Genomic DNA, 25,155 nt, shown 5'->3' with positions numbered 1-25,155 from the left:
ACAAAACTGTCAACAGTGGTAGCATTCACTGTATTGAGCCCCTGAACCTGAAATTTTGAAGTATAATAGGAACTACACCTACAAAGAAGCAATGAGACACTCCGTTTACTGTACATTTATCAKGTAAGGGCTTACATATCACTTACATTACCAATGGAGCATGGCAAGAACACAGAATTTTACCCACTAAGAAGCATAGCAAGAACCAAGAGTCTTACCCAATAAGTGAGGGAAAAGACTCTTACCCGATAAACACTTACCAGGTTGAATACGCTTACAAATAACCCATTTTGATGGCCGGAATATTACACAATAAGGTAAGCAGTTTGGTAAATGCTTATCAGGTAAGTGCTTACCAGCAAGAGTCACCACCTTCACTTATCTCATGGAGTTGACATTCCTTGCCATTAAAATGGATTGATGTTAGGCATTTATAACCCGATAAGCACTTACTGGGTAAGACTCATGATCCTTGTCTTCCTTTTACCAAATAAGATTCTCGTTTCTTGTTATGTTTACACGGTGAGGTAATTAAATCGGTAAGCGCTTACTAACGTAATTGAAGTATTAAGCATGGAGAACTCAAAGAGATTATTCAGAAATTGAGCCAGAAAGTTATGAATACACAACCTTGATTAATAAACATTGATCACATGAACCAATTATGTATTTTGAAAACAGTTAGCGGGAAACAAAATTCAAGAACTTATTCAACAATATTATGGTCAACAAAGTGATCTAGTAGTAAAATACAAACCTGGCTGAATTAAATTGCGAGGATGCCAATAGATGAACATGCACATCTTCAAGAAGTCTATAATTCTTTCCCATGGTAGAGTTCTTTCCTAACCAACCCCCAAATTTGTTAAAATTGCGTTCACCCTACAGAATGAAAAGTACAAAGTAAATAAATATGGATGTATAGCCAATAAAAGCTTTTAAMGCAGTAACTAAAAGCATCACCCCCTTACCAGCAAAAGTCACCACCCTCACTTATCTCATGGAGTTGACATTCCTTGCCATCAAAATGGATTGATGGTAGGCATTTATAACCCGGTAAAGCACTTACTGGGTAAGAGTCATGATCCTTGTCTTCCTTTTACCAAGTAAGATTCTCGTTTCTTGTTATGTTTACTCGGTGAGGTAATTGAATCGCTAAGCACTTACTAAGGTAAGTGTTTAGTAAACGGCCACTTAGCATAAGATGTGAGTTGATCTTAACAAGAGAGAAAGAAAGATTCATTGGAAGTTCAAAAAAAGAAAAAATTGTAAACCCTTAAAAAAGTCAACAGAAACTATATATCTTTCTAACCACAACACATTTCAGAAAATGTRGGTGATTTTTATGTGTGCAATTAAGAGTCTCCTAACAAACAAGATTTGCATTCAAGTTGAATACAACATATATATTTGTTAAGACATGGTATTGAACACGTCATGATATTAATGTAAACAGGGAGAAAATAAGGTCCTGTTATTTTTGATTGAACATATATTTTACAGCATCAACTTGTTTAGCAAATACCGACAACAAACTCCAAACAAATACCTGGTAAACAAATTTAAAATGGTCCACAAATACACATAAAACACAATAGAAGGAAGAGATCGAAAAAACAAATATATATCTAAAATAAACAACAATGAGAAAATAGAGAATGAAGGAAATCAAGGAGAGGACGAACTAGCAATAGTGGCAAACCATAGAGAGATTGAACCAGCTGGGAAACAATGAGCCATAGAGAGCTCAAATCATAGCGATAGAAAATATAAATTTTAGTCACTATTGACAACTCATTCAACATGGATAAATTTGCTTTTCAACTTGAAATTGACTTCTGAGGTTCGAGAAAAAAACCTTCAAGAACAAAAGTAAATTGTATTGAATTTAGAATCAATATTACAAATAAGAAGTTCAGTTAAGATCTATATATCAGGCACACCTCATAATAGATGGTGTACAAAACATAAAAGTTCATTCTATTCATGACTTCAACAACGATAAAGATCATTATAAATAAATAAAATAATGACAGAGAGGTGCAAACTTTAGCTTAACTTTAGCTTAAATAATGATAGAGGAGTCGGTCTTGGGAAGACAAACTAAGTTTACGGGTTATACATCATGTTTATAAGGTTGTACTTCAAGCGGTTCTAAGATTTCATGCATAAATCAGCAGTACATAATGTATTAGAAATTGTTTTTAAGACTTTGTGCATTAGAAGGTAGTACTTTATGCATGTAAAGTTGTTTTTAAGACTTTTCTCAAATCTGCTTTATAACATAGTATAGATATAAATAATTTATAATTAAAAATATAATTAAGGAAAATGAATAAAATACTTTTTTTTTATTGAATTTAGCATTAAAAGTTAGCAACCATCAGACATAAACCAAAAGGTTAAGAATTGACAACCATGATGGGACATATATGAATAAACGACCATTAATGACAAAATAATATTTGTTGAAAATTACAAAGGCTGATACCAATTTTTTTTTTTTTTGACCGGCAACAAAGACGAGATAACATAGAAACTAGCAAGACGCTAGCAAAAGAGAGTACAGGTTAAAAACAAGACATCGGAGAATTACACCACTCTATCCAACTAGTCGCCAAAACAACTTTCGGCACCCTGTTTTTAAACCAGAAAAAAGAATACGCCTGAAGCTGGCCCGCAAGAAAAGTAGCCGTCGTCTGAAAAGGAACAGAGAAAGTTTTGCGGTTGCGCAAGTTCCAAATAATCCAGATACCAAATTAAACTTTATTATTTCCACAACTTTTAAATTTTTTCAGGGTACCTTTTAGAATACTGGATAGAGATAGGACATAATAAGACATGAATCTATGTCTTATGATTGGCATGAATTTTATGTGAAATAGATAGGAACAGAGTGGAACAGGCCTGTTCGACCTCTACCCCATGGAACATGGTGGAACAAAGTGGAAGAAACTTATATTTTACCAATACAATCTTAAAATAAAACTTAATTCTCTTCTAAAACATCAAATAGGTCTTTTTTTTTACATTTTATTCATTTTTAAATTTTATTTATTGTATTTTATGTTTCTTAAACTTTCATTTTACTGTCCTCAAAATATAATTTTTATACGGTTTCTATATTTTTTTTTAATTTATGTAATTTATTATATATTAATAATAAAAATTAATGTAGAAAAGAGATAAAAATAAAAATAGAAAACTACATAAACTTTTTATTTGGTGTCATTTTAATTGTTTTGACGAAAACTTGAAATGATGTATTTTGTTATAAAAAATAATTATTCTATTTTAATTTAATAAATTACATAAATTAATTAAAATAAACAACTCATTAGGGGTAAATTGATCATTTTACTTGTTTCGTTCTGTCTAATTTTATTTTACCAAACGTTGAACAATTATTCTACCATGTCCTGTCTAGTTCAGTCATGTCCTGACACCAAACACACCCTCAATATAACAGTTGGTGTATTTTTCTTTAATTACATGATTTTACATGAGTGTATGTGGGTTTGGTTGGACGGTTTATGAGATTTTTTCAATCCAAGCTAATTATGATGGTTTTGAAAAATCTTAACCGTATCCAACTCATTCAAAAGTATAATTCAACCCAATCCTTATGGGTTGAGGTGGGTTGGGTTGGATGGTTACGACATTTTTATCAATTATGACGGTTTGGAAAGATCTTAACCGAAGGGTTGATTGGAGTGACGTGTTAATAGTTACATATTTGACGAATGAAATACTTTATAATGATCAAACTATAAGTGTCATATCCAAAAAGGTTACAATACGTTTATAAGATGTTTTTTGTTTGCGTTTCAACAAGTTTTTTAAACAAAATGTCGTATTAGTTATTTTATATAACTAACTACTTTGAAAAAATGTTCTATAAATTCATCTATTTATAAGACAGTTATGTGTCCAAATGACACTTTTTCAAATAGTATCATTTAAAATAACTAATGTCACACTTTATTTTAAAAGCTTGCTAAAAATTTATTAGAACACTCAAAAGCGTCCTATAAACATAGTGTAACACTTTTTATATATGACACTTATTTGTTTCATTCTAAAAAATATCATATTAATACGTTTAAACATTTTTAGCATTCTATAAGCGTAATGTTGTTTAAATGAAATGTTATAATAATTACTAAAATTTTCTTACCACCAAAGTACAATATCAAACAAAAGAATCTTTGGGATCGTTATATTCATCAACCAAATATCTATCAACATTATTTATATTCTCAAACATATTCATTAATTGTTGTTGTAAAAAGGATTTTAATAATTTCCTTTTATTAGATTCTTTTTTATTAATTTTTGATGATGAATCTTTTTTGATAACCTATAAGTATAACTAAAAAGAAATACAAGCATAAACTCAACATACATTATATAAAATGTTACACATTATTCATTTATATAATAAACATTATCAATATATATATATATATATATATATATATATATATGATAATAAACTAGTATATTATATATCGATATAAATGAACTTTTATCGAAGTTATATATATTAGCACCAGATTGACGGATTAGATTCAGTTGAGCTAAGTCAATCCAATTTCAACCCTCTTGTTAATCAACAGACGAACGGGTTGCATTTAATTGGGTTGTTAACGGATTGAGTTGGACAAGTTGGATGATTCGATAGACATCCCAACTTTAACATCTCTAGAATAAAACTATATAATAATAACAACATTAAATGTTAATTATATAAAAATAACAACATTAAATGCTAATCATGAAACTAACAACAACGTTCAATTAAAAAAACAATAGAGTCTAAGATCGGGACCGGGACCAGGACCACGACCAACAAGAAATTTATTAGAACCAATTATCATAGGTTACAATCAGGCTTCCTTTTATTAAATTATCAACATAAACCAATTACGAAGCAACCAATAATTGGAACCAGTTTTAAAATATTAAAATAAACCATTTAAATTTTTAAAAAAAGGCATATATAATATTTCATTTAGGTGCATGACCTTTAGATTTAAGCTCAATAACTTCCATGGATGATTTAGGAATACAACTTTAAAATGGTTTCACATTAATCACAACGTCATGAATCTTATTTAAGGTTAATATGCTCCCGTACAGACTTAGAAATACACTAGAGAGTCATTTTGCAAAACCAACGTCTAGAGCAAGTCGTTGAGCTAAATAGCCCATTCACGGACATGACCACAAGATTCATAACTCATCGATAACCGGTTCTATTTGTTTATGAAGAAACATACCGGACCTTAATCAATTCCAGCGAACGATAAGAAAGTACTCAACCTTGTGTTAAATAAGCAACAAACTTCACACCCCTTTACAGTTCAAAAGTAACCTTTTCTCATCGACATCTTCAGGATGGAACCATAGGCTCATGACCCGACAATTCTGGCCGAAGTTTGATGGATTGGCGAACAAAATTAAAGAAGGATGTCCTTGATAATCTAATAAAGATCAAAGATGGTTGTTAATGTGTGACTAAAATGCCGAAAGTATCTGCCATTATCCAAAAATATCGGAAAAGTGTACCAAGATAAAGAAAAGCAATAAGGGGCTGTGACATCAAACCATGAATCAGCTCCAATGTAATCTTCACACCATCTAATGTAAGCAATTATAAAAACCCCTCTTGGGTGTCATTAGAGGCCCAAGGGTGAATGGGGACATTTGACCTTCAGCTTGCTCTAGTTTCTCAGCTGTCTGACATGGGCAAAGATTACTAAAACAGAATGTAAAACCGATACCACATTACTTATTCTTTTATATCAAATGTATTCACAATGAATAAAAACAGATCTTAAAGGCATAATCACAATAAGAAACAAGTATCAAGAGCTGATATTTGTCCTGCAACATAGTCACACATTCCCTAGCAAAGGAGAAGAAGAAAGGGTATTCACCCAAATACTTGTTCCATAGAAGATCCAAGAAGTGGCAATCAAAAGAAGACTAGAAATAAGCGATGTCCAGTCTGCAATGCACACTAAAGTCTTCAATCTTTGTTAATGTTGATATTTTAGTGTCATCAATCATTTTAGTGTGATTGTGCTTTACTCGTGATAAATTAGGTAATGAGGCAAACATAAGTAAGTTAGGAGGTGCGAAGTGCACACTCACAATGTTGTCTCTATCACCTTAAGACAGGGGTCAAGGGAGCTGCACCTTCTTTTGGAGTCCAAGGGGCCGTGCCCCTGGTGGTTGGAAACCTACATGAAATGGTTCAAAAATTCTAAAACTTGGTGAAAATTTCCTAGGTATAGATTAGAAGCATGTGGACTCAGAGCTTTCAATCAGTCTTCTAAGTAAAGCGATCAGAGCCTCTGGTCCTTATGATCACAATTCTTCTTCTGAGGCGGTGCTTCTGACTCAGAGTCAGTTGTAATTGTTTTCTAATCTTATCTGTTAACAGTTCTAACTAATGTGCAGTTATGTTTTAACTGTTTATCCCCCCCGTAACTGTCGATCTCTCATATAAATTATGTAACCGTGAATCCGGCAGTATATAACTTACAGCCTCTAAAAAGAGAGTTCTCATTTGGATTATCCCAATATGAAATTAGTGATACCCAAGGCTAATAATGGACGAATTATTGTATTCGGAAAGCTTTTTACGCCATCCAAGTGCTATCCAGTCCATGGATCATCTCCAATTCCCCAATATCTAACAGGTAAGAAGAATTGTCTCAGACAGGCTCGTCTGGTGGCTTATATCCTTCCGGGTATGTCCTGAATGCTCCAATCTCAACTTTTCCAGCAGAAAGGGTCCTTGTCGGATCAATTTCGACTGCCAGAAAAGGCTCCTGAAATTGCTGGTTGAGCATTTGTGTAGAAGCATCAGAAACAGATAACCAGCATCCATAACCAGGATGAGAATCGTACCAACCAACAATGTTTTCCAGGCTTCCTGTCTATGCCACAACATTCCAATTTAGCTAGAATACAGAAGAACGAACCATATGTGAAGAGACCAATCGATTGTTCTATAATTCTTATTTCTTAATCTAGAATAGTCCACAGAAGTGCAAACACAAAGTCTTTATCTTTTTTTGGTAGAAGTTCACAAGGCACATTTATCAATGGCATTTACAACACCATAGTGTCAACATATGCTTATCATCTAGGTTAGTTTCACATTCATAATGATTCGTGGTCTGAAATGAAGTTGATCACATAAAACACAATAATTAAGTAAAAGTTATGGCATTGCTGAATCCTAACATGCCCTCAAGGATTTTAAGCTCTTACAAGTTTCAGTCTAGGGTTTTGCGAATTCTAAAAGCTTTTCAATTAATCATCAATGAAAGCAAAGTGGAAATCAAATTTAACCTGCTTATTATTGGTCTGGGAATAATCAGTCATATCTTCATAAATTAACCCTAATCTCCGTCCCCTCGACCGGCAACGCAAACGCGTCCATAACAATAATAGCATCGCCATCGGTTTCCCTTGCAAAGCCCCATGACCTCGATGTTTCCGCAACGAGAATGAACCACCATCTTCAACAAGGCTTGAGCTAAAATTTTGACGTGTTTGAAGTAGTGAGGATCATTGGACCATTTCTTGCTGGAATTTGAACTGAGCCTTCCCGTCTAGTAAAAGATAGCAACGCATTCGGAGGACTGTGGAGTTTCCATGGTTACGATGTTGTTCTCGAGCTCCCAGGTTTATTGAGCCATGGCTGCTGATGAGGAGAAGTATAGGGATCCATTGGTGAAGACGACTAGAAGCGAGGTTGATCTCAGCTTCTCCTCTTCTTTATAGGGATGATGATTTATACAGACTGAGTACCTGGTTCACCTGCTCCGAATCTCCGGCAGGACGGGGATCACCGGTGTTCCGGTGTTCGCCGTGGTGAGGTTTAAGGTCAAAGTAGTAAGTCAAATGGCACATAGATTTTTCCACTTTTTTAACTTTTTCATTTTGATTCATCTTTCAACATTTTCTTTCTATAAATAAACAATTAAACATTTGATAGTTAACTACTTATATTATTTTAACTTTAAAAAGTTACATATAACCGGTGTTATATGTTTTAAAGTAAAAAAAAATAAAAAATTAAATCGGTTCTTCGTTTTCAAATATTATGTTATTCAAACCCCTTGCACCTAATGTTATTACTCTCCCTTGCAGCCCCATCATCGTCCATTCTCTATCGTAGACCATTACTGTCGTTGGCCCTTGTCATTAATCTCCCTCTTTTTGATCGGTTTTTTTGCTTTTCAATTTTCCCTCCTTTTTAATTTGTCTATATGTACTACATTAAATTGCTAGAAAAGATGGTGCACCGAAAAATAAATAAAAACAGACCAAAAAAGATAAAGATTGATGGCAAGGGCTAACAATGACAATTGAAGGTATGGAGAATGGACAATGATGAGGCGGCGAGGGGGAGCGATGTTGTTGGGTGCGAGGAGTTTGAACGGGTGTCGGGTTTGAAAAGGTAAAATTGATCTAGGTTTTTTGTTTTATTTTAAAACATTCCTAGTCGGTTATATGTAGTTTTTTTTTTGTTAAAAGAATATAGGTAAACGACTTTTAAAAGTTTGATGATTTATTTATTAAAAAAAAATGTTCATGGATTTAATCATTCAAAATTAGAAAGTCCAATAGTTTCTTTATTTAAATGATTAACAATTCTTTTTCATTTTCAATTTACAAGTTACAACTAGGGAATATCATCACCCATACCACATAAAACTGACATGTATGTTTGTGGGTCCATTACTTGTAACACCTGCAATTTCCAAAGAACGGAAGAACGACCGGGAAAATGATAAGGAGGACGACCGGAAAAACGGTCGAAAACGGTTGAAGAACGAAACAACGGTCAAGGAATGGTCGACCGACCGACCTGGCAAGGGCCGTCAGACCTTTTGGTACGACTTAAGTTGCCCCAAAAGTGGCCTCGCATGCCCATATCAGTTTTAACTCAATTTTTGGTAGGGTTTTCCCATTTCTCATTCTTATCTCATTTTTCTCCTTTCTCTCCTCATTCCATCTCCTTCAAGACCGATTTTGGGAGATTGATGGAGCATTCTTGGAGCCGTTAGAAGAGATCTAACCTACGGTTTAAGAGTGTTCGTTGGGATCTCCATGTCCTTGAAGAGGTAAGATTTTGGGTATTTTGAGGTCTAGCTAGAGTTTGTTGTGGATATGATGTTTTGGCTGTTGTTGGTATCTTTCTAGACTTGGGTAGTAATCTTGGAAAGATTCATGGAGATTTTTGATTGGGAATCTCAAACCTTCATCAATGGAAGTTAGAAGTATGGGTTTGGAATATGGTTTTAACCTAACCTAACAAAGTGAACTCAAGTTGTTTTCTGTTGTTTTGGGGTATGAAGTGTACTTATAATTTATGATTTTGGCATCTTGGAACTTATCTATGTTTTGGTGTTTTAGATAATGAAATTTTATCAATTTTCAGTATTTGGATATTAAGCCTTATCTGCATTTTATGTGAGTATTGGGTTTGGTTTCATGTTAAATAGGTGTTTTGATTAATGAGTTTTCATCACAAAAATGCCAGATTTTAGAAAAGACGTTGCTTCACATCTAATACATTTGTAAAGTTTTAGAAAAGATGTTGGATCCCACGACTGAGTCAAAAGTATCTTGAAGTTCTTTGTAACGTTGTAAAGTTTGCTTCAAGATAATTACATATTTACAAAATACCGTCTCAATTCATCCTATTTTATCATATTCAAGATGTGATATGGTTCCGAAGGATGAACCGGATATGGACAATTCCAACAAGATTTCATTATGGGCAATTTCTTTGCAAAATTGTGTTCGATTTCATAACTAAAAGAAAGATCGATTCTTTGGGATCCTTCCTTTCATCAAACGGATCCGACCCCAAAACCCGCACACATACACACATAACCTTTGCGCCTTTCCTACCACACCTAACACTTCTCAGGCTTCCTTGCGTGGGTTTAGGTGCCATGTGGGTGGCCTTGGTCTCTGTTTGGTTTTTCTCGTGCCACGCCACCATCCAACCCAACACAATAGCTTGGGCGACTTTTCTATCAGCTTAAGTTGAACAGGAAGTTGCCTGGTTTCTTCTAGACTTGTTAATCAACTGAATCATACCGAGACCTTAATATTGACATTGAAATACCAGCGCCTCATAAATACTAACGAAATCCTACAATAACTCATCAAACTTTCTAAAATCTACATAATTATCAAAATACAAGTGTCACATTGTTCATATTCGTTCGTTTAACTTAACAGAACAAACATGAACAATAAACGGAGATTTTTTTTTCATGTTCGTTTGTTAAGAATATGTGCTTGTTCATATCCATTCATTTTCGATCCTTAGGATGCTAACGAACATAAACGAATGAACTTAAACAAACATAAATGAATGTAAATGAACGAACACAAAGTAACCACCATCATTCATCATTTTTTATTTGCCCACAAGGAATCAGTCAACTCAATCTAGTTTGATTGGGTTTTTATGCTTTATTTTATAACTATAATCATTTTTTATTTAATACAATAATTATCTTTTGCCATTACTACAAAAAGAATTTGGGTTTACCTCTAGAGTCTAGACATAATTTACGATTTTTTGTTCCAAATAAAAAGATTGAACGACATGGGATTAATTTATATGAGCAGTTCCAATGATAATGTTGAAATACAAGTTTTCAAATATTTATGTGATATTTTTGCTTTAACAACTATATATCATAATATATGTTCAAATAAAGAAAAGAAGAAAGATGGCTAAATTAGATATATCGTGTATTTGCTCCAATGTTTTTACTCTAACCGATTTTTCTAAATTTCTTCAAAATGTAGAATCAAAATTCAAAATCTCTAAAAAAAATATTGCATTCAACTCCAACAGTTTTTACATTTTAGAGATTACAACATTCAATATATTATTAAAATATTCCATACATTCAATAAAATATTATTACTCATCTAAACTATTAATTTCAAGATTTCTTACTTGTGGAATATAATAAAAAAATATTTCGCTTTCATGGTAATTATTTTTAGTGATTTCTCCAAATTTGGAGATTTTTGCCCCTCTCCTACTTTCTCCATTTTAGGAAAAGTTTTGGAACATCTGTTGCAGCAAAAATTTACTCAAATCCCTATTTTGTCCATTTTAAACAACCCATTCGAGATGCTCTTGAAAATTAATTTCTTTGTTTCGAATATTCTTTGTTTTTAATATTGGATAAATTGCATGAAAAAATAACGTACTTTAACTTGATTTTTATTTTGAGTAACGTATTTTTAAAACTTTTATTTTGGTACATAAGATGTAAATTTTTTAATATTTAGGTACTTGAGTAACTAGTTGAAGCATTAACTGGTTATCATGCTGATATGACGAGTGATGTGTTATCCAGTTAATGCTTCAATAAATAATACCGAGTTCGATACCATATCACTCGCTATATCAGCATGGTAACCGGTAACTCAGGTATTTAAATGATTAAAACTTTACATCTTAGATAACAGAATAAAAGTTTTAAAAATACGTTACCCGAAATATAAATCAAATTAAAGATGCGATTTACCGTTTAATATTCAATAGTATACAACCCGGATCCGATGCGTAACCCGAACCATAACATATTTTCTTGTCTGAGAACGAAACCCCTCACCTGGATCACATCGGCACAAACCAGAGGCGAATAACCTACCTCGCTCCACCCGACTCCATTGCAACTCCGGTTCGTCTTCTTCAAAGGTACTCAGATCTTAGCATTTTCATGCCTTCTCCTTCATTTCTGATTTCAGATCTCTTCCACGATTGATCGTAATTTTACGGATGAAAGACATATATGTTTAGATCCGTCTTAATCTACTTATATATATCTATATGCATATGTGTTATTTTAGTGAATCTTACTGCGTATATGTTCAGATCTATGTGTGTAATCTGAATGTTCTACGAACCTTTCGAGTATTGAGAGTTGCAGGGATTAAAAAAATGTATGAGTCCTTTTGTACATACATCTGTAACTTCGTACAGTTATCCTGTTGATGTGTATGAGTTGGGATATAGAAGATTCAATGCATTTTATAAATATATGAATTTATTTAATGTATCTGTGTTAAATTTCGTGACCTGGAAGTTATATATAATCATGCCTAGCAGCTTTAAAATATCTGAGAATTGGGCTGACGATAAGCACCCTTCTTTCAGTATCGTGTTTGAATATTGTGGAATCTGGGAACAATTTGAGGTTAAACACTTCTTTTTTCAGTCATCCTCTCCAAAAAGTTAAAAATTATAAAGCCATGTACTTCAAAATCTGGATACTGAACGGGATGATTTCCAGCTTAAAAACCAAACCAAACCACACCAGGTTGATATAAAATTTTAGGACTTCATAGAAAAATTTGCAAATTAAGGTGGGGATCGCTTTTGACTACATAGTTGGTGAGGTAACATCTTACTGATTACACTTTGTAGAAGGCAACAGAACAAACAAAATTTAAGGTCTCATTTGTTTCAACCATTTAGCATTTTGATCTAGTATTTTCCCTTTTATATGGTGTTAGGAATAATGTTGATGTGATCGTGTCCCATTTATATGAGGCAAGGAAAAGTTGAAGTTGAGACCCATACAATGGAGAATGGAGTATAGGAAAACAATATAACTTTTTGGGCAAAAGTGGAACATATATTGATTTGTATCTCAATGAGATTGTTATAAAACATGGATGCTTTAACAGTTAACACCACTTGTTGTAAAACAGAGGGAGATTATAACCAACTTAAATGGAAATGCTAATGTTAACCGAAACAAACAACCAAAATTTGGTATGGCAAAAATCTCTAGCTTGAACACACAAAGGTGTTCTTAGTTTACAAGACAATATTCTTACAATATACATACATGGTGATTCATGAAGATAGTAATCATTAACACAAAGTAAAGAGATATAATTACAAAGACAACATCAATATGTGGAAACCCAAATTGGGAGAAAACCACGAGTGAAGAGTAGAAGATGAAGTTTGCAAGGGTTTTGAAGGAGATAAACTAACACTATGGTGTGTGTAAGTATTTGGAGATAAAGAGATAAAATGAGGGGCTGGCTAAAATTCTTCGTCTCTTGGAGCTTCATTTATTTTGAGAATACATCAAAGAGGAAGAAAATGGAGTGTAAGAGTGACTTAGTGAACAACCTAAATGGGTGAAAGTATTGGTTGTCCAAAACCAGTCTTCAATGTGGCCCCAGAGAAGTCTTCATTAAAGGCACAAACCCTTAAAATGGCGATAGTTGCACTCAAATAAGCTTTGGTTACCTCTAGGATAGAACCACTTGAAAGTTGATTACCTTTGAATTTAGATGTCAGAAAATGCATGACTATATCAGCTCGTGGAGATCGAGATATTATCCGAGTTTCTTCACTTATGAGCTCAAGTCAAGTGTTGGAAACTGGGTAAGGTGAAATATTGATGCTCGAACAGTCTCAAAATGATCCGTGAGAACAACGAGAATCGTAATAAGATGTAGTTGATTTTAATAATTAGTGAACTCATGTCGAACAGGAGGATCGACTATCTGTGCAGCAGCTAAGAGAAGTTGGTCTTTGATTATTTGCATCTCTGACAGAAACAAGCTGATGTATTGATCCGGTGTTGTCATTTGCTCTGAAAGACTAACTAAATTGATACTGATGTGTAGGTCCAACTACGGTTTAAGAACTTGGCTCACCTTGAGGTGAGGTGGTGAGAAAACGTTATTGAGGCGGCGTCTCTTTTGTGTTGCTTGGGTCTATGCCTCACACTACTGAGGCTACCTTGTCGGAGCTGTGACATTAGGGTTATAAAATATGCTCCTACATGGTACAACCATGGAGTTCACGAGAAAACGTGGCCTCTAGTAAATCTACTTATTGAATCAGTGATCTGTTGCTCCTTGCTTCTTTGTCGTCCCTCTCCTTTGCGCCTTGGCCATTGAAGAAGGCGAAGGCTGGGCGAGAGACTAGGCCAACTTACTGCTTACTGCTATGCCATGGTTGAAGCTTTAGGCTCTATAGAAGGAACTATGCCTTAGGAATTAGGGAGGGGAGGACATCACTCAACACCACATCGAGTGTCGCCGCTTCGAAATAGCAAGACTTTTTGTTTTTGGTATTACATGACTTTTCGTTTTTGATATGTTTGTGACTTTTTCTTCTTCTCTTGACATGTCACATTAATTTGCTTGTTAATAAAAAAATAAAAAATAAAAATAAAAATAAAATCTTCAACTATTAATTACATATATTTTGAGACTTCGTTAATAATATCGTGATTCTAAATATTAGTATGAGATATATATGTATATAAAAAATTTTATTTCTTTTTTATTTTCCGTTTTGAGGCTTACGCCTTGGACTGTCTTGAGATCCCAAGAGAAAACGCATCGCCACGTGTTTTCGTGAGCATTCTTGAGATCCATTCATCAGATCTTTTGGCAAAAGCCAAGCATTTTCTGTTGCCTTAACTAGTATAGTGGTTAAGCCAGTAACATAACTATATAGTCGGCGGGATCTCAGGAAGAAGGGTCATGTACTGGCTCACAGGACATAGTTGGGCCGGACTGCCCGTTTAAAACAACTGAAACAGGGTGGTGATGAACAGAAGTTGAATCAGACATGACGAGGAACGAACAGTGGGTTTAAACGATTTTGAGAGTGACCTTGGTGATGTGTTGAAAGACTACCTTGATATGGTGGGTGATGGGTTTGGGATTGAAGGGAGCTTTTGAACAACTGACATGGTCGAGTCTGATAAGGCTATATGATCGGGTATATATGTGCAAGGCTTGACAGGAGGTTGACTGCAGAATGGCACGGTCTTGCCAGGTTAGCTGGTTGATATGGTCATGCTGGATTTAGAGTCACAATGGTGGGGGGTTTTTTGAATGCAATATGGTTTATTAGATTTTGAGGGTTCTGTGAACCACACAAGATAAGAAGGATAACGATCGATAAGGTTAGGTCACAACTCAAAAACATAGTATGTAACAATAAACAATGATATAAATGAAGGTTTAACAATAGCTCTGATACCATGTTATGGTTGATGAAGAAATTGTTTTTATTATGAATGAGAGGATTAGGAGGTCAATGAAGGCTGTGATTTGTATTGATTATAAATTCCCAAAAGTTACCAATGAAGGAGAAATAAAGAACTAAAGTAGTATTTATACCTAGCAATAGAATACCTCAAACACAAACAAGTCCCTATACTATACATAATTACAAAATTGAAGTAGCGCATTATATGTAATATTAATACCGTGAATCCACCTTGCTTGACACACAAAATCCAAAGAAACCTTCAGAACCACAAAAAAACTAAAGGGGGAACCTTATGAATTGTCATTTGACATAGGAAGCTGATGAAAATCTACCAAATTAGCCTTAAAGTTGTACCACTGAGATTTAAACTTGAACACTTCAATTGAACTTGGATCCATTTCATGTTTTGCTTAGACATTACTTCACTTCTCCTTGAAGACCAAAAGCTACCAAAACTAACCAACTTAGAGAAAATGTTACTGCAAAAACAATAGACTGCCAAACAAGAAAACGGGCGGACCATGGAGATCCCTTTAAATCTATTCAGCCTGAAACTGACCAAACTCAACTGATATTGAGAAGCTTGATTACGACAGCCGTGGTGTAGAGAGCAGTTTGACGAAGATTTGCTGAATTACTTGAATGCCCCAACTTGAAACCAAATCCAAAACCTAACTTTGACTTAAAACAGAAAGGAAAAACCCTGCTTGAGCCTACCCTGCAATCTCTTCAGCTCTAACAACATCTCACTTTGGCCACAGATGGTAGGGCAAAACACCACAAAGGTTTTGAGACACCAACCTGCAGAACATTGAGACAACAAAACCACTTTCCTTTGTGGAAGGCAATGGTTGGTGGATAATTGAGGTCACTGGTACATTCATGACGGAGAAAGCTGACAAACTAAACACCATCATTATCAAATTTCTGATCACACCACCAACTCCTGAGTGGATGAGGCAGGGACTTACGATCTGAGAAGACTTTGAAAAGTGGTGGGAGAAATGCTGGGACTTGTTGGAGAAGGTGAAATAGACTCATTGATGGAGGCGTCGAAACCGAGAAACCGATGTTGATGAACTTGATCTATTGCAGTGGTGTGTATACAAGGATGAAGAAAATAAAAACGAATGGAAAGGGATATGACAGCCACTGACCACAAAGTGGGATCTGACGTCTGGATCTGCAGATGATGGAGGGGATTAGAGGGAGAAGGAGAGCAACAATGAGAACCACTTTTGAAAGAGAAAGTGAACAAACTCCAAAGCTCTGAAGAGAAAGGAGAAGGAATGGGAAACAATGAAAGGACCCTCTGCCCTCTGCCTCTGGCCACTAGTGATTAACCGGGGGCAAAGGGTTTGAAAATTTTCATATTTAAGAAAACAATATAAATGAAAAGAATGTATCAAAACCATGTCATATTTCATTCGTAAATTATCAAGTTTAACATAAAAAATCAAAATGTAATGGTTTTCCAAGTTGTGGGAGTACATAGCATGCATACCTAATGCACAACTGCCACTTCCAAAGAAATTATTGAAGATTCAAAATGTTGATTAGTGATTAAGAGCAAAAACTAAATTAAGCATGATGATCAAAATGTAACGTTTTTTGAATTGTGGGGTCGCTTGTTTTATCTATTTGTTCTGCAAGTTGAGGGCCTTCATAGAAACAACCTCTCTACTCCTTGGGCAAGCGGTAAGATCTGCGTACATCTTACTCTCACTAGGCCCTATCTTTACATGGGATTTACTGGGTCTGTTTGGTTTGCTTTAAGTATATTATGTAGAATGCTTCTTTTGAGATGAACACTGGTTTGATTGTAACTAATTGTCTGCCCTGTAAACTATGGAAAACATGATGCAGTTACTATAGTTACAAACATGCAATGATATGGGAAACATTCAATTTCTTTTTAAGATAGAACCTATCTTTTTTTATTTAAACATCAAATGTAGTCGTTATTTGAATTGTTTAATTTCTTTTTAAATTTGGATCTTTTGAAAGTGTAGGATCAAGCAAATATAGACAGAGCAAATCATGCCTGGGCAAAAGATTGAAACAGGTCACACCGACATCGTCCATGATGTCAGTATGGATTATTATGGAAAGCGGGTGGCATCTGCCTCCTCTGATGCTACTGTTAAGATAATTGGTGTAAGCAGCAGTTCTGCGTCGCATCCCCTTGCTACTTTGAGCGGCCATAATGGTCCTGTTTGGCAGGTTGGTTGGGCTCACCCCAAGTTTGGCTCACTTCTTGCATCATGTTCCTATGATGGCACCGTGATTATTTGGAAAGAAGGTAACTTAAATGAATGGACCCAAGCTCATACCTTCAGTGAGCACAAGTCATCTGTAAACTCAATTGCGTGGGCACCTCACGAACTTGGCCTTTGCTTGGCTTGTGGGTCTTCCGACGGGAGCATCTCGGTCCACACTGCCAGGTCAGATGGTGGGTGGGACACCACAAGGATAGAGCAAGCTCATCCTGTTGGTGTAACCTCTATTTCGTGGGCCCCTTCAATGGCACCCGGTGCCTTAATTGGGTCTGGTGTGTTTGAGCCAGTTCAGAAGCTGGCTTCTGGCGGTCATGATAACACTGTGAAAATATGGAAGTTTTCTAATGGAGCATGGAAGATGGACTGCTTTCCTGCCCTTCAGATGCACAGTGATTTGGTGCGAGATGTGGCATGGGCACCCAATTTGGGGCTTCCAAAATCGACAATCGCAAGTGCTTCACAAGATGGTACGGTTGTAATATGGACTGTGGCTAAAGAAGGTGAGCAATGGAATGGTAAGGTGTTAAATGACTTCAAGGCCCCTGTTTGGAGAGTCTCCTGGTCGCTTACTGGAAACCTGTTGGCTGTTGCCTCTGGGGACAATACTGTCACATTGTGGAAAGAAGCTGTTGATGGTGAATGGCAAGAGGTGTCGAGTGTTGAATAGTTACAGAATTTTGCATCTTGTGGGTATGTTACCTTCTTCTCTACATGTGGTGTTGGTTTAAAATTTCAAATGGTTTATTTGATTACTTGTTTAGAAAAAAAAGGTTAAAAATGATGATCATATGCTCTCTTTATGTTTAGTTTTTAATGTTTTGTATGACCCTCTGAGTCCTAAATACTACATTCATGGTTTTATCTTGCAAGTGTGTTTTTTGGGTCTCTTACCTTAATAAAATTATTGAAGGTGTTCGATGAAATGCCTTACCTAGATGCTAATAAATTTAGATAGTTGGCAAAAGGGTGGAGTGACTGTCCAAATACAAGATAGTACTAGGTTTGATCCCAAGTCTAGAGACGGACTTTAGGAATTTTTCAAGTCGTGACACAATTTAACGATAAAAAAACATCTAACTTTTTTCCACAATATTAATATAGATCTGTTGGGTGGTTTTTTTGTCTTTACATAGAAGGGATCCATATTCAAGTCTTGTCTACATATTAATTAAAAAACACAAAGAGGTATATAAAACAAACACCAAAATTTAAGTTAAAAACAACAAATTTGACAACAACAAAACTTGAACCCAAGCTTTTTTGTACAAAGGCTAAGCGTTTATCATCCCAACCATTAAATTCTTGTGCACTTGTGCTAGCATTTCAGTTTTACAAGTATATGATGGCACTCTTTAGAAACATAATTTTTTTTTCCTTTTTTTGACGGAACCATGAAGCAGTGGCCTGTGCCGCTGAATCATTACATGTGGGTCCGCCCCTACCGAGGTCCCCTGCTAGCCTCAACAGTTGAGTGAACCAAAAAAATGGCCCTCACATTGGTGTTCCGTGTGAGGCTAGTTGGAGTTACTGGTTATCAACTTTTTGTCGAAATACATAAATATTTATAAAAAGGATAAACTAAAAGAAGATCCTAAAATGTTATCTTTTTAAGATTCTGTAAGATGTGTTTGAGAACCAAAGTATAGGTTCTTCGATTATAACACAAGAAACACAAACAAAAGGAATCAAAGCTCTAAATGTAATCGACAGGTACAAGTTAAATCTGGTTCTTTTCTTTTGGTTTTATTCATCGAAATTTGGTACCCATCTCAATATCAATTACAAGCAACATCGATTTTTGAATTCTGCTCAAAATGGCTACCAAAATGCAATTTTCGGGTCTCAGTCGTCTCCTTTCGACGCACAAACAAGAAACCGATAGACACGGAATGCAGCAGCTTCATATGAACATGAGGGATGAACGTGTATGTTACAGAAACTGCAACCTCACAAAAGCCATGTCATCGATGATCGGTGATTCGGTTCGTGCACCAGATCCTACGCCATCGGATACGATAAAACAGTTCTATGAATGCATGAACGAGAAGAACATAAAGCTACTAGAAGATTATATCTCGAACGATTGTTTCTTTGAAGACTACTCGTTTCCCAAACCATTCAACGGAAAAAAGGTCATACATTTTTCCATATTCTTATAACCTCTTAAAAGAGAATCAGATAGATTAAAACGATCCATATCAAAACTATCGCAGGAGGTTCTACGTTTTCTTGATCAACTAATCACAGGGATGGGCGAAAACATCGAGTTTCATGTTGGTCATATCTATGAAGGCGATGATCTTATAGCCGGGGTCAATTGGCACCTGGGTATATTCAGCAACTCGAGTCTAATAATCGGTTTTGCAGGACATCAAATATATACATGTCTTAACATATTGTTTTATTAGACCAAATAATTATGCATCTTCCATAAAGATGTTATAATAAGTTGATAGGATGCACAAGACTTTTTTTATAGCTAAAATGTCGTATTTAATTTTTTAATGGACATTTTTAAGAATTGTCATAAACACATAAAATACATTTTCTTTTAGATAACGTCATGTAAAAAGGCTAATAAAATGCTTTATTTGAAAAATATTCTAAAAAGTTTGTTAGAAGAAACAAAAGTGTCCTCCTATCAATTTATTGTAACATCTTCACAGATGACGCTATCCTTTCCTATAAAGCCGATTTTATTGTATTTCATCCGTGCACGACAGAGTGGAAGAAGAAGCAAGTGCCCTTCACGAGAGGCTGCAGTTTCTACAGACTAAAAAGAGAAGGAGAAAGATTGACAATCAGGTATTATATAATCCACTTTATAAGATAGAACCGTTTATTATTGATCAACCGTTATTATGGAAAGTATGAAAATGGAGAAATTTGAATTTTAAATGGGAAATATTCAAGGAAAGGGTAATATTGGAATTGGTTTTAAATATTATGAATTTGAACTAATTTAGTCATTAATTAATTACATAATTACATCTCTCTCTCCTTTTCTTCCTATAATCGATCGAACTATAAGTGTAACCAATTGTTTCATTTATGAAAAAACACCTCTCGATCAATGACCAAAAGTTTCATATATGAAACATGTTTATTCAGAGGTTATGTAACCAAATATTTCATACATGAAAGTACATTTTTATTTAGAGGTGGTGCGACCAAATGTTTCATATATGAAACATCTTAATTCAAAGTTGGTGCAATATATGTTGGCCTTTTATGAATGAGGTTTTTAAGGAATATTGTTAAATCTGTTAAATATGACAACCGAATTAGATATTTATTTAAGATAATTAAAATGACAAATATGCCATTGTTTGTAGAGTTTGTACGTAGCAAAGGAGTGGGTTGTATCTGAAACCACCTTTTTAGAGACTTCTTCGTTCAAAATATGAATGTTCATTGATTTTTTTTTCCATTACTTTACCACATTAACCTGTTTTATAGGTTATAAGAACTTATTTAATAGATTTCAAAATGTACAAAGAATGTTAAAGAAATTGTCCAAGTAATCACTTGAAATATGAAGTTCGTTAGGTTTTTTTCAAAACTTTTTCCTTCATAGAGAAATAATTTACTTGCAGGAAAGCACAAGTTTTCGTTGAGTCGCCAATCAAACCAGGAGATTTGTTCCTTGTATGTACTCATTACTCGCAACCATATTCATAAACAGTTGGTTCTGACGTGTCTCAAAATATTTATTTATATTGCAATTTGCATGCAAGTACAGATTCTACTGAAGATTGTGACGTCGTTATTTGATGCTTTCCCAGAGGCTACTGAATGTATGTAACAAATCAATCTCATCAATCATTGCTTACAACTATTTTTTTAATTGAATGCTAAAGCGTGTTGTTTTTGTTCAGGGTTCTTTCAGAAACAACGCGTGATAGTGCAAGTATTATTGAACATTTACAGTATGCTTGTAGTTCCGTTCCTAAGCCCAATATTTTCTTTCTACATGAACCTTGGAAACCTGATTCTGCGCTTCATGAGCATAGCGCTAAAGATATTAGAATCCTGCTCAAGATTATTTAAGAGCGAAAACTAGAAACTTCTTTATGTGTTGCAATATTATTTCAAGTTATCAAGTTCATGTTTCGGTTTGAGATTATGTAACTTAAATGATGAGGATTATGACTCACAAGGTTTTGAAAAAAAGAAGCAAGACTTGATGTTTGGATAGGGGCCACGCGAATGCAGACCCCATTAATACATATTTTGATGTAGGTTCGACCATTTGGATCGAACCTTAGGGTGAGACCCCTTCAAGGTGCAATGAAGGACATTGGAAAGGAGGTCGACGATGGTAGACATTGGCTCCCCAGTCGCCGGATAGGAACTGGGTACAAGTTCTGAAATGTCTAAATCTCGACTTTAAACATTTTCGAGACTGAAATTTACCTGACCAAATTAACCCATTCCCCCCCCCCCCCCTTTTCTTTTGTATATAACTCGATTCACAACTCTTAAAACCAAGAATCTAATTCAAATTTTGTGTTTTAAACAATCCCCCATTGGCGTTTTTTCTTGAATTCCTCCACGTACTCATTGTTGGCCCTCAACACCGATATCGTTCAAACGAACATTAAAAAATAAATACAACCATATAAAGAACATCAAAATTGGTTAAGAACTCTACGCAGGGATGGACCCAGAAGTTTTTTCAAATGATGATACCATTTGACTATAAGAAAAAAATATAAGGAATTTTTTTCAAAAAGTAGCACCGTTTGACCATAAGAAACAAATATACAATTTTTTTTTCTTCAAACGGTGACACCATTTGACTAATAAAATGATACTAACATGATTCGAATTTGGTTATGGGATGGAATAAAAGCTTTGCAAACCAACTCTATCAAATAAAACTTGTTCTCATTATAGTTTCAAAATACATATGGTGACACAACAAATTAATACGGTTGCACCTTTCACGAACCTAGCTATATTTTTTACACTTCGACAGAGGAATAATACGGTACGGTAGCACGTGCCACCATAACCATTACACTAGGTCCATCCTTGATTGTATCTCAAATCTCAATTTTCGTTCGAAGAAACATAACCGGTTTGACTATTGATTTCTTGCTCATTTCTTCATGGTTTTTTCAAAATCTCGTAAAGGTTTTGATTCATCCATTAGATAACTTACGATTAAAATCACTTTCAAAACCTATTTGAACTTTGGATATTTACATTTCACCCCATTTGAAGTATTTTTCAACCATTCCCCTTGCACTTTCTTATTTTTCATTTTTGACCCAATGAAAAATTAATATTTTAACGTTCTATTAGACTGTTTTATAAGACCAAAAAAATAAAAAGTTATATCTAAAGATGTTGTAATAAGTTTATAGGATGCTTTTGAACGTCTTAATAAATTCTATCGGTCATTTTTAATACAAAACATTTAATTAGTAATTTTATATAACACTATTTGAAAAAATATCTTATAAAAACAAGTGTTTTATAAAAATATGGGTTTATAGGACACTTTTGAAGTAGCTAATAAGATGCTTTGTAGTAAGAGTGTACTATAGAACTTGTTAAAACACTTAAAAGTGTCCTATAAATTTATTACAACGCTTTTAGATAGTACTTTTTAATTTTTGGTCTTATAAATTGTATCCTATGAAACAATTTAATAGGACACTTTGAAATTGGTGGCGTCCTATAAACTAAATTTTGTTATAATCACAGTGATGTACAACTTACAATGAATAAACCTTGTAGAAACTTCAACTTCAAATGAAGAAGGCTTGATCGAATGAGAAGGTGAAGTTTGGTCGATGAGTATCGTACGTATTGATAATAAGTTCATGTCATCTATAAAACGATGATTGAACAACTCATTGTATTTTATATAATAAATTTTTAGCTTTTCTTTTTCTAATACTTTTCTATATATGAGAATATTATTTCTTTTTAAAGTATATAATATTTATATACGGTAAATACAACAAATAAACTCAAACACCCTCTTCACCTTTGATGAACTTTGAATCCTTAACCTCTTAAGAGACTAACGACTAACATACCACTACCCAAAAACGCTTTGATTATTAGAATATTATTGGATGTGATGTAAAACATTTTTAATCATTAAAAATCATGCAACTAATGAAGTATGGATTAATTTATTAGTAATCTTTGGCCTACAAGTTTCCCTTCGACGCGACCATAACTTTCAACTACAAACATTTTTCAATTCACTTTCTTACTATGATGAATACCAATTTGTTGATGGCCCGACAATATATTCAAATTTAGAATTATTAAATTTATATAGCTTTTAAACTGAACTAAATAAATGAATCAACTTCTTTTACATATTATAAAAGTTAGAAAAATACATTATTATATGTTTTTAATTAATTATGATAAATTATTAAAAGTTATAAAGTAAAGTCACTTGTTCGTTACTGTACACGTATAATATTATAGAGTGTGTTGGTTGGGGCAATCCAATCTTTGATATGTTCGTATCGAATTATTGTTGATTGAAGTCTCTTTTTCTTGATTAAACCCCATTCCATTAATCAATCACTTTATCTTGAACTTTTGTTATAATAAGGAAATGTCCCAATGATGCAAGACAAAAGTCGTTTCCTTTCCACAAGATGGCCATTGTAGACCAAGGCTACATCGCACATGATGAAGGTGGCAACATGTTAATAGAAGCCCATTTCGTAGCTCTACAACATCAACTTAATTATTACGAATTTTCATAAGGATGACTTTTGTTAACCATAGTTTTGGCATCCGATCGAGGTACGAACACGAGTAGATAGACGGCTAGGGAGGTGGCAAGATTGCACCTTTTCAATCAATCTTTCGATGCTTAGCTATTGGTGCGAATAATAATAAGTCTAGATCTCGATTCAAGCTGGGACATCATCTATCTTTTAAGTGAAGTCATTTCCAATGATAAATCCCAAGAACATATAGTTTATCCTATATATATAGAACAACAACAATGAGACACTGATGAATTGAGGTGTTAAGATTATTCAAGATGTAAGATGTTTTGGATCGAAGAGAGCTGAATGAGAATGATAGAGTTGAATGATGGATATGCATGTAGGGTTTCAATTTCTATTGTTTCATAGTGTAAATAATAGTAGGTGATGAAGATGTGTGATGCTGAGTGATTGCATGGTCTTGCAAGAGGGGCAAACTGCATATGGAGAGTTGCCACAATTGTATAAGAAGGGAATAGTGCTTCTAGAGAAGTTTCCCTGCCATGCGAAAACAAATAAATTGGCTGGCACGATCATGCTAGATGGGAAAACGTTTGTTTAGGGAGTTGGCACGATCGTGATTTAGCACAGTTGTATAGGACACAAGACAAACGATTTTAGCGTTTTCCACGAATGGCGATATTTGTTTGAAACCAACAATAGAAACAGTAATCCCAAACAAAAAAGTACAATGATAATTATGAATAGAAACACGGGAACACCATTTAACTATTGGTATTTACATAACGAGTTTTTTGCAAAAATGGGTTGGTTTTGAAAAAGGTTTGTAGAAATAGGTTAGTTTTGATTTTATTGGTAGAAATAGGTTAGTTTTGTGTGGGACCCACTCATTTAAAAAAATCTGATTTTCTAAATTTACAATTTTTACCCTCCAACTTACATTTTCATTTTTATTTATATCCTTTATTTTGTAAAATTTTATATTTAACCCTTATTATATATTATGTATTAATTTATTTAATTAAAATATATATGTTAAAATTTACGTATTATTTTTAAA

General features: G+C 34.3%; 2 protein-coding genes and 1 pseudogene across 2 annotated transcripts; 2 read left to right on the top strand and 1 right to left on the bottom strand.

The window, feature by feature from the left end:
• Window positions 1–5,125: 5,125 nt before the first annotated feature.
• LOC112521866 lies at window positions 5,126–7,913 on the bottom strand (annotated as a pseudogene).
• A 3,749-nt stretch (window positions 7,914–11,662) lies between these two features.
• On the top strand, window positions 11,663–18,265 carry LOC112521139 (protein transport protein SEC13 homolog B-like). The gene is made up of 2 exons (XM_025129836.1): window positions 11,663–11,764; window positions 17,113–18,265. The coding sequence occupies exon 2, from the start codon at window positions 17,141–17,143 to the stop codon at window positions 18,044–18,046; it is 906 nt and encodes a 301-aa protein (XP_024985604.1). The 5' UTR covers window positions 11,663–11,764; window positions 17,113–17,140; the 3' UTR covers window positions 18,047–18,265.
• An 882-nt stretch (window positions 18,266–19,147) lies between these two features.
• On the top strand, window positions 19,148–21,476 carry LOC112522143. The gene is made up of 6 exons (XM_025131219.1): window positions 19,148–19,511; window positions 19,593–19,707; window positions 20,103–20,184; window positions 20,976–21,027; window positions 21,122–21,176; window positions 21,258–21,476. Exons 1-6 carry the CDS (start codon window positions 19,194–19,196, stop codon window positions 21,440–21,442), a joined length of 807 nt encoding a protein of 268 aa, XP_024986987.1. The 5' UTR covers window positions 19,148–19,193; the 3' UTR covers window positions 21,443–21,476.
• Window positions 21,477–25,155: the final 3,679 nt, after the last annotated feature.

The sequence above is a fragment of the Cynara cardunculus genome (assembly GCF_001531365.2).
Source record: "Cynara cardunculus var. scolymus isolate 2C chromosome LG 11, CcrdV1, whole genome shotgun sequence".
NCBI classification, from domain to species: Eukaryota; Viridiplantae; Streptophyta; class Magnoliopsida; order Asterales; family Asteraceae; genus Cynara; species Cynara cardunculus.
The sequence above is the reverse complement of the archived record's forward strand: the minus strand, read 5'-3'. Positions and strand labels throughout refer to the sequence as shown.

What these genes read in the sequence shown, in the direction of transcription:
- LOC112522143 (XM_025131219.1), top strand. Translation starts at nt 19,194, where the DNA reads ATGGCTACCAAAATGCAATTTTCGGGTCTCAGTCGTCTCCTTTCGACG. An exon ending in CGGGGTCAATTGGCACCTGG is followed by an intron (nt 19,708 to 20,102) that starts GTATATTCAGCA and finishes CGTGCACGACAG; the next exon opens with AGTGGAAGAAGAAGCAAGTG. An exon ending in TTTCCCAGAGGCTACTGAAT is followed by an intron (nt 21,177 to 21,257) that starts GTATGTAACAAA and finishes GTTTTTGTTCAG; the next exon opens with GGTTCTTTCAGAAACAACGC.
- LOC112521139 (XM_025129836.1), top strand. Translation starts at nt 17,141, where the DNA reads ATGCCTGGGCAAAAGATTGAAACAGGTCACACCGACATCGTCCATGAT.